The sequence below is a fragment of the Syngnathoides biaculeatus genome, chromosome 4 (genome assembly GCF_019802595.1).
Source record: "Syngnathoides biaculeatus isolate LvHL_M chromosome 4, ASM1980259v1, whole genome shotgun sequence".
In the NCBI taxonomy this organism is placed as follows: domain Eukaryota; kingdom Metazoa; phylum Chordata; class Actinopteri; order Syngnathiformes; family Syngnathidae; genus Syngnathoides; species Syngnathoides biaculeatus.
In genome coordinates, this window is record NC_084643.1 from 11758107 (window position 1) to 11777879 (window position 19773).

The 19773-nt window shown below is 50.0% G+C and overlaps 1 protein-coding gene across 6 annotated transcripts in view; it reads left to right on the top strand.

Annotated features, from left to right (window-relative positions):
* Positions 1–19773, top strand: part of nos1 (nitric oxide synthase 1 (neuronal)) — a 58085-nt gene that overhangs the window by 13463 nt on the left and 24849 nt on the right. For all 6 annotated transcript variants that reach the window (XM_061816370.1, XM_061816371.1, XM_061816372.1 and 3 more), the window contains exons 5-11: positions 5798–5888; positions 10407–10529; positions 15200–15339; positions 15843–16005; positions 17808–17899; positions 18586–18727; positions 19237–19376. In XM_061816370.1, coding sequence (XP_061672354.1) covers positions 5798–5888; positions 10407–10529; positions 15200–15339; positions 15843–16005; positions 17808–17899; positions 18586–18727; positions 19237–19376 — 891 coding nt within the window. The remainder of the gene's footprint in view (positions 1–5797; positions 5889–10406; positions 10530–15199; positions 15340–15842; positions 16006–17807; positions 17900–18585; positions 18728–19236; positions 19377–19773) is intronic.

Sequence of the window (19773 nt, forward strand, 5' to 3'; positions counted from 1 at the left end):
AGCAAAAGATTCATCCATCCTTTTTTTTTTTTCCAAGTAAAACTGAAGATTGGAACCAATTTCAAATAGATGCGAGAAGAAGGTACAGCCCTCCCCTTTAGCGGTTCACCGTCGGCAGCCTGGCGAACTCGCTGGCGCTCCCAAAATGCTTTGCAGCGCTAAGGATGTCAACAGCGTTTCTTTCAATGATTACGAATGACTCGCCTACGCCGCCGCTGTGGGGGGGCAACGTCAGCTTCTTCCGTTTACGTGTTGAAATTGGAATTTGTTCTTCGTTGCATGTATACCAGCTTTGGGATCATCGTACGTCATCCTCAGCGTCAGCTTTCATGGCTCAAGTATGCAACGACACGCAAGGAATTTTTCTTTTGCGCCATGGTGCACGCACAAGCTGTGTTCTATTATAAGGTGCCCGGTCCATCCATCCATTTTACGAGCTGCTTATCCTCACTAGGGCCGCGGGAACGCCGGAGCCGATCGCAGGGTACGAGGAGACAGACGATAGCCGCACTCACGATCCTAAGGTCAAGGGTCATCCCTATAAAATGGATCGTCAAGTGAAAAATACACATAAGATTATTCACATCAATGTCCACACGGAAAAATAATTATGAGCGGAGAGCGCGTCATCCGTGCGCCAAGTTGCGGAAGTGTCCTTCGACGGCATCCAAGTGGTGGCCACGTCGTCTGCGTTTACCGTCCGTGACGTCGCCCCAACATTTGCCATTAAAAACACGCGGGAGACAAACGCGCCCCTTCAGACACGAAGAAGGGAACGTCTCACAATCGGGTCGAGTGTCCGGGCCAATATTATCTCATGGTTTCCGGCCATATTTATTCATTTATTTCGGCGGCGACGGCGCACTCGGGCGCGTGCGACCACAACACCGTAAAGCGGCCCGGGTAAGCCGCCTCGGCGCCGCAGGTGAGCCACCCCGGCCGATAATGTGGGCGCGCGGTTTTGGAGGACCCGGACAAAACCCAGGCAAGCAGAGAGAACGTGCGAACTCCATACTGCAAGATTGCAACCTGGAGTGGAGCAGCAGGTCGCAGTCAGAACGAGGCCCACGTTGCTTTGGGGCATTTCCCGATGTTGGGATTCGCCTCCCTTTGCTCTTTTGCTTTTGCCGTTGAGCATGTGAAGTTTTGGCGTCCAACCCCAACATATTTTCATATGACCTGCACGGTGGCATTCCACATTGGCGACAAGATTTGATTCAGAAGAACTGGTTTGGAAGAAGCGTTTTGGAATACTTCCATCTGCCAACGAGTCACATTGAAAGAGCTGCGACCTCACCTTCAAGTAAACATAAATCAAGTTCTCTGAGTCCTAACAACAAGAACACCAACAAAGAGTTGAGTGTGACACAAACTTGTCAACGCCTCAGTCAAGGAACCGAGTGGAAATCCAAACCAGCACCCATTTGCAATTAAGTCTGGCTGGCAACGAATTCTTGATCAGCGCCCATCTATTCTCTTCCTTGTGCCGTTGGGGAGACACACCCCTCCCTCTCGCATCCCGCTGGTCCAATCACTGTTGCTATTGAGAAAATGTTCTGTGGACGAGCCCACGACTGCTCCCTTTCCACAACTGTCGTCGCACCAGTCCACAACGGGAGCCGCCAACGGGTAAGGGCACGCCGTACAAGCGTCGCGTAATGTGGGGGACATTGGCGAGCTCTTACCTCTTCTAAATGAAGAAGACTCTACATTTTATACGTCTGTGACTCTCACTGGGAAGCGGTCCCATGAATGTGTTCTTTGTTCTGCATGTCGCACCGGGGCCAGCGCCGACTGCCGGAGACAAATTCCCGTGTGTGGTGATTGCGATTCCCGTCCGGAAGTCAAATTGGTTGTATTTCACTTTGGGCCCAACGCCAGTCCCACCTTTACCGGGAACTTCATTTGAAGAGTCACGTCCAGCTGCTCAATATATTCGCTACCGTTTGTACAACTTTGTGTTTTCAAGCAAGGAGCTGAACTGGAAAATTCACATTCATATGTCTTAGTCCAATGAAAATTGGGATTTAAACCATCCTTTTCGACATCACTAGACCGAGACAATACCGAACGATTGCGCAACAAGTTCGAGGCCTTAAACAGGAAGTGGCTTCTGAGCTCTCGCCGCAGAGTTTTGCCAAAGACAAATTGGATTAGGCACAGAAATCTACGCAGTGGTCTTCCTCGTTCACAGGTGAAACACCTGTTGTGAATGTTGCTAGCTTGAGAACAGCCAGTTGTGTACAAATTCTGAAACATCCAACGGAGGGACATTCAAATGTTCACAGATGGTCGAATTAAGCCAGCCGTATATTTTAGGTTTGTCCGAAGCACAATATTTGGTTCTTGGACTAGGGTTAGGACCTGCAGAAAACCCAAGAATATGTTGATGAGAGGCCCACAAGTCAGGTGTTCAGAGGCAGAACTAAACGGGGGACTAGAGCTCAACCCTCTGGCATGCCATACAACCAGTTGCCTGGGAGACACTGACGCGGGTCCAGATCCAAGACAAAACGGCTTCGCAAGCCGTTCCCAGCCGGTGGCTCGTAGGGACCAGCGAGAGACGTCTGATATTGGTCCAAATCCTCAACAATGGGAAACCTGTGACAATTGGGGAATCTCCCTCATGAAGCCCCCGCATGTTTGTATTTCAGATTTCAGACCATGCATCCGGTGCGAGGAGGGACATCAAGGAGCAGTTTTATCCTGAAGGACAGAATTGGAACCACGTGCTTGAATTCAAGGTTCACTTCAGAACACCCGTCTGACAGACGTTTTCATAAGTAGCGTCGGTGCTTTTTCAATTCATAAATCGGGTTTCCATTCCACGTTTGGGATGAGCTTCCCAACCATGTCGTGCAAATTGCTTCAGCCCAATGCATTTCTCCCAAGTCAAACATCAATTATAAGATGTGACATTCTTAGCTGACGTAGCAGCGAGCTTCTTTCACCTGTCGTATTGTTTTTTGGCCAAGTGAGAATAACAACGGGCTACGATTCCATTCTGAAGCTCAGGAGAACCAGTTTGTGACGTGGCACGCCCAAGCTTACTCACACCGACTTCTCCGGTCCAAGGCTTTAAACTTTGTTTTTTCTAGTGGCGCTCCGTCACATCTCATTTGGCTGACGCGCCGTGTTTAAGACCCAATCGTGGACAACTGCAAGAAATTCTTTTCGCTGGTCACCTTTCCCAGAAATCGCCGTCTTCTTTTTCCAAGCCGGCGGTTTTAGGAATGACGAGTGTTGAAAGTCTCGTAGTTAGTCAGCGCGTTGTTCAATTGTCATGTTATTTGGGGAACGGTCCTCTCCACAGTTTTCGGCAGAGGAGCTCGGTCTTCCTGGTCGCAGCAGAGACGTTGGTAAGCAGAGGTATGATTGGCGGTCCTGACATATTCGACGATGCACTCGTGGAGCTTCCAAAAGATCGAACTCGGAGCCAGTCCCAAGGAGGAGCCGCGCCGACTCTCTTCTTAGCCAAGTTTGCGTGAATTATTGGTCGTAAATTATGCGGCCTTTATGTATCCAGGTCAGGCAATTTAGAACAGGTCCTCGTTTGCGACGCTGACCCGATCTGTGGCATGGCCGCAAGTTTGAAAAAGACGACGCTACGCGGTGTCCGGAGAGACGGACGTTGCGCGGAGGGACACCTTCGCAGGGGTGGAGCCACCGCCTCATTGTTGTGACAAGAGAAGCGACTCGATAAGAATTCTCTCTCTGAGCTCATCAAAGATTCCCAACCAAAGACGGAAATGGGAGGCGTGCAGACGGGATAGAAACGCCAAGAGAAGGTGCGGATTGGGCAGTTTCTTCCAGAAAGCAACGTGATCGAGGAGGATCTTGCGCGCCAAAGTTGCAGAGCGGGTCCGGCTGTGGAATCCTGACCACAGCCCGTTACTTAGCCAGACATCAGCTTGCATGTCGCTTTGGATCCAGCTCTTGTGTTCAGGTGCTCCGGGCGTTCCGCGATTTGAGAATCTGCGTTGCGCGTTGCGATTCTTCAAGGCCGCGTCTCGAATGGAGTAACGCTTCAGGGCGAAGACAAAGATACGACATCCCATCGAAACGCAGTGCCAGCTTCTTATTGGGTCTGCTCCGCTCAAGTTCGGCGTGTCGGAACAAAAACCGGGCGACTGGCGTTCGGACCACTCCCTCTACATCGTGGTCTGTGTTCTGCAAATTGAATGAAATGTCACCAAGGCGACGTATTTTTGTCTGATTTTGACATTCCCAAGTTCAGCTCTTCAAATGAATCAATAATGGAGCAGTTATGCCAAAGTTCAGTCTCTCTCCGCGCCACGTTTGGCTAATTTGGAAGCCACGCTGGTTGTTGTTGTTTTTTTTTTTTTTTTCCTTTCTTCTTCCTTCGGCTTGTCCTGTGAGGGGTCGCCACAGCTCAGCGCGGAACCTCCCCTTTCCCATAACTTCATTGTCATCTTTATTCCTCTGCAGTTTTTCCGCAGGTTTGAACGTCGCCTTTGTTCTTAAAAATGGGAACTCGCAAACTTTTCCTCCATTCTTCTCACCCGCTAGTACTCGATTGAATAAGTCGTTGAAAATCTCCACAGCCACCTCACCAAGTTGCTTCCATACCTCCACCGGTACGTCATCGGGACCGACTGTCTTTCCAGTTTTCATTGCCACTTCCTGGTTCTTCACGCCTGCCTCTTCTACTCGACCTTCTCTCCCATTTTCTTAACTTCTCCAAGAACTCTTTCCATCTACTGAACACACGGCGGGCGCCGGTCAAGGGACTTCCATCTCTCTCCTTAATCAGCCTTCCCATTTCCATCCCTCTGTCCACCTCCCTTTTCTCCTTCTTTCCTATCCAACCTGGTGTACATGTGGTCACATGCCCCTTGTTTCTCTTTCGCCTCCTCTCCCTTTGCCCTACGACGCATCGCAATGAAATTCTGCATTGTTGGAGAAAAGGGGCGGCACGGTGCCCAACAGGGGAACCGTTGACGTTTTGCCTTTTGAATTTTTTTCCCCCCACCCTGAAAGATTATCCAGCAGTGCGGGAACACCGCTGTGGCGCTTGCATGTTCTCCCCGTGCCTGCGTGGCTTTTCCGCGGAACGTGCCACATTCCTCCCACATCCTAAAAAGTTGCGTGGTCGGCGAATTGAACACTCAAAATTGTCCGTCGGTGTGAATGTTGAGTGCGACTGGTCGTTTGTTTCCATGTTGCCTGGCAATGAGTTCAGGGCGTAGCCGCCTCTCGCCAGAAAATAGCCAGAATTGGTGCCAGCGGCCCCGTGACCCTGGTGAGGATAAGTGGTACCAACCCTAACCAGGGCCCGTCCTTCCTCTATGCGACTCTGTCCAGCAGCTGACCAAAACGCGCGCGTGATATTGGCTAATATGATCCATAGACACGGCAAGTAGCTGCAAAGCCGTGGCGGCTGAACAGGAAATGGTTCCAAAAAAAAACCAACAAAAAACTGGTTTTAATTTCACGAAGGCATTCATTTGTCTTGAGGAGACGACTTGCCCGGCCACGCCGTCTGCCATTCAAAGCGATTTGGTGACATACCGTCAAGTCCGATTATTCAGCTCCGCAAAGTCCAAAGTAGTTTCGCTTGACAAGTAGACCCAATAAAACGGTCTCAAGGGGGCCACGGCTGGAAACGTACTACCGGGTAGACTTTTCCGGTCCTGTCTGAAAGATTTTGTCCCGTTCCTACCAAATATTCCCCATGTGCAGAATATGAGACGGATTGGGGAGCTTTCAAGTGAGTTTTTGTGCATGTTTTTGCTGCGGGCTCCTGCGACTCGGTCACCCCGTTTTCCCGTTCCAGTGAGCTCGGCGTGGGAAACGGAACTTCAGTCCAGCCGCCGTCCGACGGCGGCAGGAGGCGGGACAACATGCACAACGTTGATCTTGAGCAGGTAAATAACAACAACAACAACAACGACAACAAAAGGCGACACTCGTGCCGTGCTGGCCCTTTTCACAGACGTGAGGAAAAAAACGTGACGAAGGAAGCAGCACCGCACATGTTGAATATTCCGTTCAAATTTGGCCCGTTCAACTTGTTGTTGAAAACGACAAACATGTTTTCTTATGACATGAACTTTTCATTTCAAATGAAATAAGAAATAATCCTCGAAATATGAAAAAGCGACTCCCGTAATGCCACTGTAACGTTATGAAACATTTGTCATTAACCGGAAGTCTTCTAATTTTAGATTTTGCGTTTATGAGAGATGAGACCCCCAAAAACTTTTGCGTTTTGATGTCCTGGAGAAAATTTGAGCACCTTTTTTTTTGTTTCTTTCTTTGTCATGAGAAAGACGAGCTGTACATTTTTTGTTCAGTAACGATCTTAATTATTTTTCATGAGAAATTTGTAGAAATGAGGCAAAAACACGGGGGCCGCATTTTGCCAAAATGATTTTAGGTGTACGATGAACGACGCGGCAAATCACGCAGGGACGTGCAGGGATGGGGCGCCACAAAGAAATTGCTTTTACCGCTTCTAATTCTTGTAGAGATGTACCGGACGTGTCCGATCGGGCAACGCTCGCATACTTGAAATTGTTTCTCAGACCAAATTCAAGTTTGCTGTCTAAAGTGAGAGCGAAATATTCACGCCCGGCCGCCCGCCCGGATCTCCAAGCGTTATCTTGATGCCAATTGATGGTTCGGAAGGCACAACGCAAATGAGCTTCGACGTTGACCCGACTTGACGCCCGCTCGGAGCAGCAACGCGATACAACGCGCGAACTTTTTGTCTTCTTCTCCGCGTGACAGCTCAGTGCCGCTCGGGTCGCCTTGTGGCCTCGCGTGGTACTACACCGAAGGCGCGCCACTTGCTTGTCGACTGTAATCCTCTTTCGTGCTTTTAGGAAATGAGCTGGCGTATTTGTGTATCCTCTTGGGGGGGTGGGGTGGGGGGTGGGGGGGGGGGGGGAACATGGCCCAGAACCTCACGGCCGACAAACTGTTGATTGACTCGGCGGTCGGCGACGTTTAATCCGGATTAAACGTCGATGGCGGTGTCCTAATCTGATGGCGCTGCGTGTTTGTCGTCCTCGGCCGAAGACTCCCGTGGGGCAAAACGGACGTGCCCCCCCCCCCCCCCCCCCCCCCCCTCACATATGGCAAACAGAAAAAAATGAAGTACTGCTGGAGAAGCAATTTTGCTTATTCAATATCACGCAAATAGAACACACCAGAACACCCCGTACATATTCATCTTGGAAGTAAATGAAGTTGTTTTATTCAAAATATATGAAACGTTATCTGTAAGACATTCTTTTAATTTCATGTAGGCTTTACATGACCGGGATAAGATGGAATTTAAATCACCTGTTCATTTACTGTATATACTTGTGCACTTAATTGCTCAGTAAATACATATTTGCTTTAAATAATGTATATTTCTTCATCTATTTATGCCGGTGAGGTATAGCGACAGAACAAAGTAATGAATACTTTGGATGGCAGGAAGTACGTACAATAATTAACACATCCACTGACCAACCCCCCCCCCTCCCCCCAGACACACACACACAAAAAAAAGGTAAAAAAAAATAATTTCAAATAATTTTGGAATCATTCGGAAGTCATTTTTCCCCCCTTTTAAGGACCACATGCATCTATTTGAATGCGGTTTTGTCAAATGCGTTTGCGCTCAACACGCAGCAGCAGAAAGTTTCGGCACAAATCCGACAGCGGGGGGGGGGGGGGGGGGGGATCCATTCAGCCTGCGATGCAAGCGTGGGATCCTCACACTTGACTGCAGGATTACCCCTGCCCGCCTTCGCCCCCACCTCGCCCGGAAAGTTCCGCCGGCCCGATCTCCATTAAAAGTGCAAAATATTCCCGGCATCTGCCGAGCCGCCGTCCGTTTGGATTTTTCACGCTTTGCTTTGCCGGGCTGCCGTGCGCACTCATCCTCATCTCCAGCTTTTTTTTTTTATTGATTTGATATTTTCATGCCTCACGGATCCCCCCCCCAAAAAAAAAGACTTTTGCTTGTTGGTGCGTGAAGCATAAATATATTTTATTTGAATTTATCGTCCCCTAAACATCAGTGTGCTTCAGCAGAAATATCAACTTTTCAATTGAGAATCACATCAAATGTATTTGTTTGGGTGAACGTAGCAAACCCGCCTCACAGTTCTGAGGACCGGGCTCCAACCGGGGTCCAACCGTGGTCCAACTGTGGTCCAACTGTGGTCCAACTGGGCTCCAACCGGGGTCCAACCGTGGTCCAACCGTGGTCCAACTGTGGTCCAACTGGGCTCCAACCGTGGTCCAACTGGGCTCCAACCGGGGTCCAACCGTGGTCCAACCGGGGTCCAACCGTGGTCCAACTGGGCTCCAACCGGGGTCCAACCGTGGTCCAACCGGGCTCCAACCGGGGTCCAACCGTGGTCCAACTGTGGTCCAACTGGGCTCCAACCGGGGTCCAACCGTGGTCCAACCGTGGTCCAACTGTGGTCCAACTGGGCTCCAACCGGGGTCCAACCGTGGTCCAACCGGGGTCCAACCGTGGTCCAACCGGGGTCCAACCGTGGTCCAACCGTGGTCCAACCGGGGTCCGACCGTGGTCCAATCGGGGTCCAACCGGGGTCACTGCGTGGCTTTCCTCCCACATGGCAAAAACATGGCGGCTAAATTGCCCGTATGTGTGAATGGGAGTGCCAGTGGTTGTCGGTTTAGGTGGCGTGCGATTGGCTGACGACCAGTTGAGGGTGTGGCCCCCCTCTCGCCCGCAGTCAGCCGGGATAGGCGCCAGAACGCCCCGTACATATTCATCTGTATCTCAGAAATAAGAGCATTTATGTTGCCGTCCGCTATTGCGAATGCAAAACGTGGCCGATCCCTCCGGCGTAGCGCAACCGGACGAGGAGGCTCCGTCCGCTGGCGTCGACGCCAAAGACGCTTGCAAAAAAAAGGAAAATAACACGCGTCGGTTTGTTTCTGTGGAAAAGCCAAATGAAGTCCGATCCAGCCAAAAATTGCACATTGACACGTCATCGTTTCTGAACCAAATGAACATTTAAAACCAATTCGAAATGAATGCAGAAATGGTTTTTCATCGTTAATCCGGCAGCAAGCGGCAAGGCCTGCCTGCCCCCGACGGAGCGTGCCGAGCGTGGAATACGCGCCACGGGTTACGGCGGATCGATATCCCGCTGAAAGGTTAGCCGCCGGCAGCGGCCGATTCTTGTCAAATTGAGCGCCCGCCGTCTCCCATCATGCACTTCTTCAACCGGAGTGGCGCTCGGCCCTCCATTGATTGGCTCACGTCGAGTTGCGGCCGCCGTTTATCTTTCTGATTGTCCTAACGACGCGGCTGCGAGACAACTGCTTTTCGATTCGATCATAATCGGTCGTGACCTTTATGAACATAATGTGGTGAAATGCTGTAAAACGGCAGGAAGTTGGCTTTGAAAGTAAATGAATGGATTTTTTTTTTTTTTGGGGGGGTTTGTGGTGCTCGACGAGGACGCGCCTCTGCTGCCAGCGTCGCATCCACTTAACATGATGACAAAGTTCAATGGGGAACTTTATTTGCGTGCAGGAACGGGGAAAATGTCAAAGCCACTTGAGATCACACAGTGCATAAAGAGCGCTGTGGTTATTTGGCGCATTGCCCCCACCCGCACACTCCCGGCGCGTTTATGCTGACTTGACGGGCCGCCAATCACAGCCGCTCGTCTCGTCCCCTTTCAAAGCGGAGCAACTAACTGGAGGATCGTCACAGACGACGGCTAAACGGGTACCCTTGATATAATACGTCTGCGGAGTTCACGATTTTTGTCTACCGGCGCCTTGTGTGAATCTCAATCGCTTTTCTGCCAATAAATTGTGACTCTGCCTGGTGCACGTCCAGATCGGCGCACACCGGTCTGTCGACTTGGCAAAAATCAGCACTCCGCCGTCTGCGATTAACGAGGTTGACTTGGGCCAAATGAAGGTTGTTGGACGAAATTCATTTTGTTCCGTACGATTTGTTTTGTCACGGGAATCGCGCTTTTTAAATGTAAATGGCAACATTTTTTTCCAAGCCCCCGACCCCCGACCCCCCCCCCCACACACACACAGACACACACACAGCCTCACCAAAAATGAACTACATCATGTAACGTCCGTTAGTAGAGGTACCGCCGTAATTGTAAAGCTTCCGAGCACTTTGCACACACCGACTAACAGAGATGCTCGCCGTCCATTCCGCGACGTCTCCTCGAGCGTAGCTCAGCGCTGCCAGGGTGGTCTTGTGGCAATTTGTGGTACTACATTGGTGGCAGGCGACTCCGCCCCACGATACAAAACGCTGATGAAAAATTCCGCAATTAATGAGGGAACAGAGAGAAAAATAGAAAAGACAAGAGGAAAAGTTTGAGCCTGCGTTTTGGGTGTTCCTAAAGTCACGGCCGCTTGTCTGCTCTCAGGGCCACGGCACGGGCAAGACGTCGCAGAACGGAAGCCCCTCCAAGTGCCCCCGCTTCCTGAAGATCAGGAACTGGGAGACCAGAAACGTCCTCAACGACACCCTCCACCACAACGCGGCAAAGGTGAGGACTTTGCTGAAATTCTTCAGTGAAACCGTCGCAATATTTGGGGAAAACGTTGAAAATGAAATGGAACTGAACTGAAACTTTTTGCTCAAAGATATTTTTCATAGTTTCATGTCTTGACATTTTACAAACGCGTATGTCAAAGTTTTCACGTTGTTTTTCATCCGCATTTCTTGTTGGCATATACAGAATACATGAGACCGGTCACAATCCGATTTATTGGAGGACGAGCGAGTCGATGCCGCCCGAGTACGACGTAAACAGTACACGTGTGTCTGCAGAATATGTACAGTATGTGTCAAGAAGTATCTATTTCGATTTGAAAAGTGGATTTTCTAAAAGACAAGAGTTAGCTAGTTCATCTATTTCTAAAAATATCCTTGAAGATTGTAATTCTTTTTATCGCAATAATTCACAATTTTTCATCTAGTAAATGAAAAAAAAAAAAACGGATGGATTATTTCCTGATTATTGAAATGGCAGAAGAGGAGGAGGCGAGCGAGGCCTTGCAAGAATGCGGCGCAGAGTATCAAGCGGGATGACGTTTTCGAGCGGGGGGGGGCTTTCTAGCGGAGATGCGACTCCTTTCCAGGGTGGGTGTTGTTCAGGATCGCACGCTCGGCGGGGGCCGGCGAAGACGGAAAGTGACGAGCAGACCAAAACGTCCAGTCGGCGTGACCACGGCGGCATGAAGATCGGCTTTAAGTCCCGTTGAGGCTCCTTTCAAGCGAACTTGGAGAAAAAAAACCCAAAAAGTGTCCAACAGACGAGCCGCATTTCAGCAGTGCCCTGCAAACGGGGGGTGGGGTGGGGTGGGGTGGGGTGGGGGTGTTGGGTTCTGGCGGGGCGGCTAGGAGGGGGCGACGTGTCCGACACTTGCCGGCAGTTACCAGGCAACCAGGTTGCCGCATTCAGCCTCCGTGCGATTGGTTAACGCCGCCTCTCTTGCTCTCAACAAGCCTCATCCGAGGACTGAGCAGGCCCGTTTTCATACGCACGCATCCATCTTCCGCCTCCATCAATGCCCCCAATTTGCTTTTCTTTTTTTTTTTCACCGTCATCACCTCTTACACTCGCCTCGGTGGCCTCGCGCTATAATCTCTCTTAATACTCTTTATCCTCTTATTTTTAGTCGTGTTTTCTTGTGCTGTGCGCGTCACTTTTTTTTTTTTTTTTTCATCTTCAGCTTTACAGATGCTCCTGCTACTCTGCAAGCATCCTTTCCTACCCCCCATTGGCCTTCCCGCTACTTCCTCTTTCCTGCTCATTCCCTGCTGCGGGCATTTCCAATCGGTCTACTGGTATCCAAGAATTTCCTGCCGCGGGCGTTTCAGCACATTTTTCAAGAGGTGGGCGTGGAAGAGGGTCCGGCGTGAATTTCAAATTTTGTAAACCACTGTACTAACAGCGACGTGAACGATATCATCTGTACAAAGTTGGCAAACTAACACCCTAATAACAATTTGGGGAGCTCATTTATGTATATTGACAACAGTAGCGGACCTAAAACAGATCCCTGTGGCACCCACCCCCGCGTCATTTGGACAGACATTAGACCCCTGAATTTACCCAGACTCCGTTTTCTTGCTTCCAGATTCGGGGAAATTGTTTTGATTGTAATGAAATGTTTATCGGCACAGAAGGGGTTGCACTAGTGGTGGTGGTTCTGGATGGGTTCTGGATGACACGGTGCATGCAGTCAATAATGAAGAACTCACTTGATGTTCAACTGGAGACGCGGTGGGTCGCCGTTGCTCTCACTGCGTCTCCTGGTGAGATATTTCGTCATAAGTTATTATTTTGCCATCGAGAGCGGCTTGTTTTTGTTGCGTCGTGGGTGTCGCCAAACTTTCTTTTCACAAGGAGGACGCGCTCAGAAACGGATGTTTTACAATCAAGATGTTTGCTTCGTCTTTCCGTAGATTCTGCGCCTATTTTGTCAGAGAGAGCAACATTTTGCGGGTCTTCGAAGATCCGTGGAATAGGCCGGCAATACGGGGGCTGCTTTGAAAGTCGGCGATCTCCTCGTGTTGTTGGAATTGGGCGGCGCGGCGTCCCGTCGTCCTCGTTTCCGGATGGTTCATTTTGCCCACCGCCACCTTCTGACCGCGTGCGTTACCCCCCCCCCCCCCCCCCCCCGAGACGAGTCAGGTTTGAAGTGAACGCGCGGAGTGGCTGTGGCGCAACGAGGCTGAACGACAGCCGATGGTCCGATGGTCCAAGTCGCTTTTTGTCCTCGGTTCTCTTCTTCTTCTTCTTCTGGCTTTTCCAGGCTGGATTGTGTCAGAGCGCATATGTGACTCACCACTCGTTTGTGTTTGTCATCCATCTCGTGGAAAATAGTCATGATCCGCTCTGGGCGTTTGGCTTCATTTTTATTGATTTTGTTTTTTTATGATTGTAGACCTTTAATTGACATTGAGAAGAAAAATGAAAGCGCGGAGGTCTGTTTTATTTACAAAGATTCGAAGGCTCACTCTGAGAAATGTGATTTTTCAGGCAGGAAACCGTCGACGGGGGGCTGATTTTCATTTTCTGGCTTTATTGCCTTTTTCGTGGCGAATCCTCGAAATGGTGGTGAAAGTTTGGCGGCGTGCCCTCGTCTCGCTTCATTAGATGTGTTGTCGGGGGAATTTTTAAGCCTTTACAAAGACAAGACAAGCACTTGGAGAAATATGCAATCAAGTTCAAATACAAGCTGATGTCTCAATTTCTCCTTCGGTGAGGTCCTAAACACACACACTTGAACAGGCCAGGCTTATGCAACTCGCCCCCCCGTCCCCCCCCCCGCCCCAACCCCAACCCCATCCAACAACGTGGTCATTCTTCTTCTTCTATCAGAGAGAGAGAGAGCGAGAGAGAGAGAGAAGGTCTGCGTTCTTATCTTTGCAATAAAACAAAAAGATGACCTGAGGCTTTTTTACATTCACCATATTTGATCCAAACCCAATTCCAATCAGGTTGGGATGTTGCGTTAAGTAAGATTCAAAAGTGAATGCAATCAGGCAAATCATCTTCCGCCCGTATTGAATTCAAAACACTGCGGCGATAAGATGGTGAACGTTCAAAGTGATCAACTTGGTTGAACTTGGAACGTTACGGCTGTGAGATGTTTCAAACAAGGCGGGACAGGTGGCCAAAAAGTGGAGGAACGCTCATCAAACTTGGCTTTGGAGCATCCCGCAGGCGGGGGCCGCCATTGGCTGGAAAAAGAAGCTTCCCCGAAGTGTCCATTCACGAGCAAAGATGGGGCGGGGTTCGCCTCTCGGCCAACAAGTGCGACGGGCTCGGGAACACTTCAGAAAACCAATGGCAGTCGGTACACTTTGGCGCTACTTCAAACTCTACTATGCAACGCCAATCCCCCAAACGCCCAGAAACGCCGCCGGCTCCTCTGGGCTTGAGCTCATCTCAGACGGACTGACGGCAAGCGGGAAAGTGCTCTGTGCTCCGCTCCGACGAGTCCTCATTTCTGATTGTTTTTGGGAAACTGGACGTTGTTTCCTCAGAGCCCAAGAGGAAAAGAACCACCCACAAAGTTCAAAAGCCGGCGTCTGTAATGGTACGGGCCCGTGTTAGTGCTATTGGCACGGGTAACTGACACGTGCTGAAAAAGTACCAACGGGTTTTGGGGAAACATACGCTGCCATCCAAGCAACATCTTTTTCAGCAAGACCGTGCCAAACCGCATTCTGCGAGTGTTACAACAGCATGGCTTCGTAGTAAAAGACTAGTTGCCTGCAGTCCAGACCTGTTTCCCATTGAAAACGCGTGGCGCATTAGGAAACCCAAAATATGACGACAGAGACCCCGGACGGTTGAACAACTGAGGCTGTGCATCAAGCTAGAATGTGAATGAAATCCACCTACAAAGCTACGACAATTGGTGTCCCCACTTCCCAAAAGTTGTTCAAAGAAAAGGTGCTGAAACACGGTGGGAAACGTGACCCTGTCCCAGCAAGTCCCGCACGCAGCCATAAATTATTTGGTAAAAACGAGCAAGTTTAGCAGTTTGAACATTTGATATCTTGTCTTTGAAGTGTTGGGGTTCAATTAAGTATAGATTGATCATTGTATTGTTGTTGTTGTGTGTGTGTGTTTAACAAATCAAAACTTCCTTGGAATCGGTGTTGCAGTTGCACAGGCACATTTTTCTAATAGCGGAGATTTGCAATTTGGCATCAGCCGTCTTTCTGTTTCCAACTGAGCCCATTTGGACGGACTCCCCACTCAGAGTTCGCCAAATTGGACTCAAATTCCCAATTTCCCGTTTTACCGTCGGCTGCGCCTTTGAGACTTTTTTGCGAGTCATCAAAAACAAAAGCGACGTTTGACTTTGAAAAAGTCCCATTTACGCGTTGTTCGCATCTCGTAAAATGGGAATTTGCCCAAAATAATCAGCCGCTTCCATTTGCGCCGTTGGCCCCCGAGACTTTTGCTAGGCGTGTCCCCCCCCCTCCCCCCCCCCCCCCCCCCCCCCCCCGACGCGGTGCGAAATCAGCGAAAGGCCGATTGATTTTTTTTTTTTTTTTTTGGGGGGGCCGCGAATGAGGGGATTGGAAAAATCATTTTTCGGCGTCACACCCTAAGAAGCAAAACCTGCCGGTGGTCATCAACGAGCAGACTTTTCTCAAGCTGGGGCTGCTTCTCTTTGTCGCGGCTCGCAGTTGCCCACGTGCGGCGAGAACGTGTGCCAGGGTTCCATCGTGACGCCCAGCGCCCGCAAGCCCGAGGAGGCCCGGACCAAAGAGGAGCTCCTCCGCTTGGCCACCGACTTCATCGAGCAGTACTACACCTCCATCAAAAGGTAAGAGACGCGCGCGGACGGAGAGATTTTGAACGCGGCTGCCGCTTGTCGGTACCGATTGATTTGTCCGACTCGTCCTGATTCGGACCCCAACGCCTTTTGCATTCGCGGGTCCTGGCGACGTCTACCGATCGGAATCGGGATCTGATCCGCACCGATACGTGTGCGTGCGTCGAGGTTTTTGCCACTTTGTTTATTGCCTCGTTCCCATTTTAGATGGGCAAAGGGTAGAAACGAGCAAGTCCGCTACCCGTCGACTCTTTTCTCCGCTGGCCAACTGTTGCTCCTTTCCTGGAAAGGTTTTTTTTCTGCGGACTTGTAATTGGACCAAATGGGCGCGCGGCGTGCGGTTCGGGGGAATCGTAGCGCCGCCACCTGTCGCCTTCTCACTCACATCTGACGTGGAATTGAAAGCACGGGGACGGCTCGTTATTGGTTCTCCGGCGAGCGCGCGGGAACACCGGAAGCGGTTTTGACGGCGCCCGCTCGGCCTTCGCCCACAGGTACAGCTCCAAGGCTCACATGGACCGCCTGGAGGAGGTGACCAAGGAGATCCAGGCGTCGGGGACGTACCAACTCAAAGACACCGAGCTCATCTACGGCGCCAAGACCGCCTGGCGGAACGCCGCCCGTTGCGTCGGGAGGATCCAGTGGTCCAAACTGCAGGTCGCAAACAATGAATTTGCCTTTTACTCCACTTTCCGATCATTCGGCGCGTCTGGTTTTAAGGACGCTTGTCAGGTTGAGGTCAGGATGATGATGATGATGATGATGGCCTCACTGTAAGTTTTTCTCATTTTCTCGGTGATTTTTTTTTTGTTTTAAATTGGTGATATTCAAGAGACAACTTCTCGCAAATGCTCGTACCACAAGTTGGAAAAGGTACAAAATATCCACCGGAGAGCCTGAGCGTCCCTTTTGAAAGAACTAAGCAAAGCTGTCTGAGATCGAGGCAGAGAAACAACCACTGGAAATCAGTCCAAAAACATCGAGAGCAATGATTGGAAAGCGGCACTCTTCGCCAGAAGCAATGCAAATATTTGTGTCCAAAAAGACTGATAAAAGGATTTCTTCAACTCTCACCTCATTAACAGCAAAATATACTCTTAAGTGTGTACAGTGGTGCCTTGGTTTTCAAACACAATCCGTTTCAGAAGGCTGGTTAAAGACCAAAACGTTCAAAAACCAAAGCATGTATTCTCATGACAATGAATGGAAAAAGGAAAAAATGCGTTCCATGCCTAAAAAATATATATTTTTTAAGCCATTTGTTTTAGTATTTCATGATAATAAACTGCATAGTAGAAATACATTAAATCATTGAAGAAATAGATGTATTTTTTGCTTAAAATGTATGCTTTCGCCCAGTAGAGTGCGCTAGGCTGGGAGTGCATCGAACCCCGCCTTGTAAACCTTTTTTTATTAACAAAAGCGCAAAATAACTTTAAACAAGCAATAGTGGGGGTGGGGGAGGGGGGGGACAAGTTGTTTTTTGATTTGCACAGAAAGTACGTAACATAAAGAAAAATTAACTCGCAACTGGAAGGTAGGGTTAATAGAACAAAAGACAAAAAAAAGCAATGCCAAACAGCAGTTTGAGATGTCTTTGGTGGGGTTGACTCGTCCCTTTTTCACAGAGAAAGAATCTAATGTTTGTTTCTGCCATCTTTCCTGAAGTGGCTCATAACAACATCATTCAAATGTTGCAGTCCTCTGCAACGTTCATCTTTATTCGGGGGACGAAATTCTGGATGTGGTTCCACGTAGCGCAGAGAGCTTTAATACGGGCGCTTGAGACCTCCTTCCTGCCTCGGGCCTCATCGGACGACATCCCCTCCCTCCCTCCCTCCCTCCCTCCCTCCCTCTGCTCGGTCTCCACGTTTGCAACATGACCTGCTTTGAGGGCGTCCTTTTGTTTCAGGATGGTGCCGATCGGCCATTTCGCCACGCCGGACTTCTTCGATAGCTCAGAAGCACGCAGACCAGATTCGCGCTCGGCCATCAAATCCTTCTTGAAGGCGACAGTTTTACGCACCGCTTTCCTTTTTTCAGCACCAGCACCTCCGCTCGCCTTCTTTGGAGCCACGATCGGAGGTTCATGTTGCTCAATTGGAATAAAGAAAGTCACGACAGTACTGGGAAAAAGTCAACCGGTTGGCTCGCGGTCGTGCGCGTTACGTCTTTTTTTCAGGGAAGCGTCGGAAAGCACGACAACAAATCGTCGCGGGTCAGCTGGTCGGGGTGTTCGAATATCGATTTCGTTTGAAAACCAAAGGGAAAAAAAAAATCTCGAAATTTTGGTTCGAAAACCAAGACCTTGGAAAAGCGAGGTACCACTGTATATATGTTTTGCTGTCAGTTAAGATCCACTTTTGATCACTTGGCACACGGAAAAAAAAATCAAATAGAATGTCGTGACTTGCAATCAAATATTTTGCCCTTTGCCCTTTGTGGCTCTTTTGTTGCAGGTTTTCGACGCACGCGACTGCACAACAGCGCATGGAATGTACAACTACATCTGCAACCACATCAAGTACGCCACCAACAAGGGCAACCTGAGGTAAAAAAACAAAGAAAACAACCGAAAATCGGCATTGCGCCATCTCCGGGTGTCCGTCCGGCAACCCCCTAATCACAGGCGACACTTCATCTCCACTCCACTCGTCAGCCGACGGGGTCTGACCTTCGGGCGGGGGACCGCTCGCTCCGATAGGCGGCGACGGCGGCGCCGCTCGATCTCGCCCGCCAACAAAACGCACAAAGAGCTTAACTTTACGACTGCGTGTCGGCGGAATGTTGTTTCCCCCCCCCCCAGCATAAATTATGCAAGCTGGAAAAAAAAAAAAGGTCAAAAGCTCAAGCGGGGGAATTTGAGCAGGCTTGCGTGTTCGTCGATGCAACCTAACTGGCCAGAAAATAAGAGAACATATTCAAAGTAGCCGTGAACATTTTAGCATTCATCTTTTTGCATCTATTGAAAAGAAAATTGGACCCGATACTTGCTGACTGGCCCTCATATCTTCCAAAACGCTTAACGTAAGTGAAGAAACCGACACCCAAAACAAAAGAATTCGGCAGTCGATATTTGAACTGAAAGTCTGCTAGCATGGTGCTAACGTCTAACGCAAAAGGCCAAAGACGCAGTAACAACAATTAGCCTCGACGTCACGGTATTTCGAAACCCGTGGCTTGTTCGGCAACGCGTGCAAATACTTCAACTTTCCTGCCGTCAATTTCCTCTCGCAGGTCGGCCATCACCATCTTCCCTCAAAGAACGGACGGCAACGGCGACTACCGCGTGTGGAACTCTCAGCTCATACGCTACGCCGGCTACAAGCAGCCCGACGGCAGCGTCCTGGGAGACGGCGCCAACGTGGAGTTCACGGAGGTGCGTGCGCGCGTTGTACTCCCTGATCAATAATTGGCCATTGCATACAATATCCTTCACTAGAAATCCCATTTTAGGCATATGAGAGTAGGTGACGAGTGATTGATTGAGCGACTGCGTATATTCTTTATCCTCTGCAAACATTACGGCTGCTTTCGGAGGAGTTGACATCTGTTCCGTTTTACAGCACAGTTCACCAATCGTGGATTCAGTGCAGTGCGGATTTTCTTTCATTGCTCCTATCGTGGGATTTGGAGTGTATCCAGTTATCTTTTGTGGTGGTTAAAAAAAAAAAAAAAGAATAAAATGGGCATAGTGAGCTGCTGTTACTGCTGTTTAATGATTAAAAAAAAAAAAAAATAAAACTAAAAATGCTCATATCAGTAGAATGAATTGATTTACCCAGGTGAAATTTCTCCGGCGTCATTGATGAGGTGGTGTGAAAATGATCCGTTGAAACGCCGGCGGCGAAAGCAAGCGAGGCGTGACATCTCGTTTTGGGCCGGCAGATTTGCACGCAGCTGGGCTGGAAGGCGCCCAGGGGTCGCTTCGACGTCTTGCCCCTCCTGCTGCAGGCCAACGGCAACGACCCGGAACTCTTTGAGATCCCCGAAGAACTGGTCCTGGAGGTGCCCATCACGCACCCCAAGTGAGTCGCTTCTTCGCATCCATCCCAGACAGCGAGACTCCGTGCGTAACGAGCGTACGCCGCACGGTCCCGTTCCTCGACGCCAGCGCTTCGAGTGTCCGGGGCCGTTGTCCACGTTGTTACGTTTTGTGCTAGGCGGATCGCGGCTACGTTGACTGCTGCGGTCACGTGACTGGACTGTAATCAGCCGCTCAAACGGATTTTCGGGGCCGACGACGCGGCGCTGGCTGCGGTTTTTGAAAACGAGCGGATGGACGGACCAGATTTTTGGATTCTGCGGAAGCCACCAGAGAAGCGTTGCGGTGTGTGACGCGAGACGGTTGAGCGCCACTTCCATTGGGCACACGGAACGCACGAGACAAGCGAACTGAGATTTCTTTATCTTCAGCTACGGATG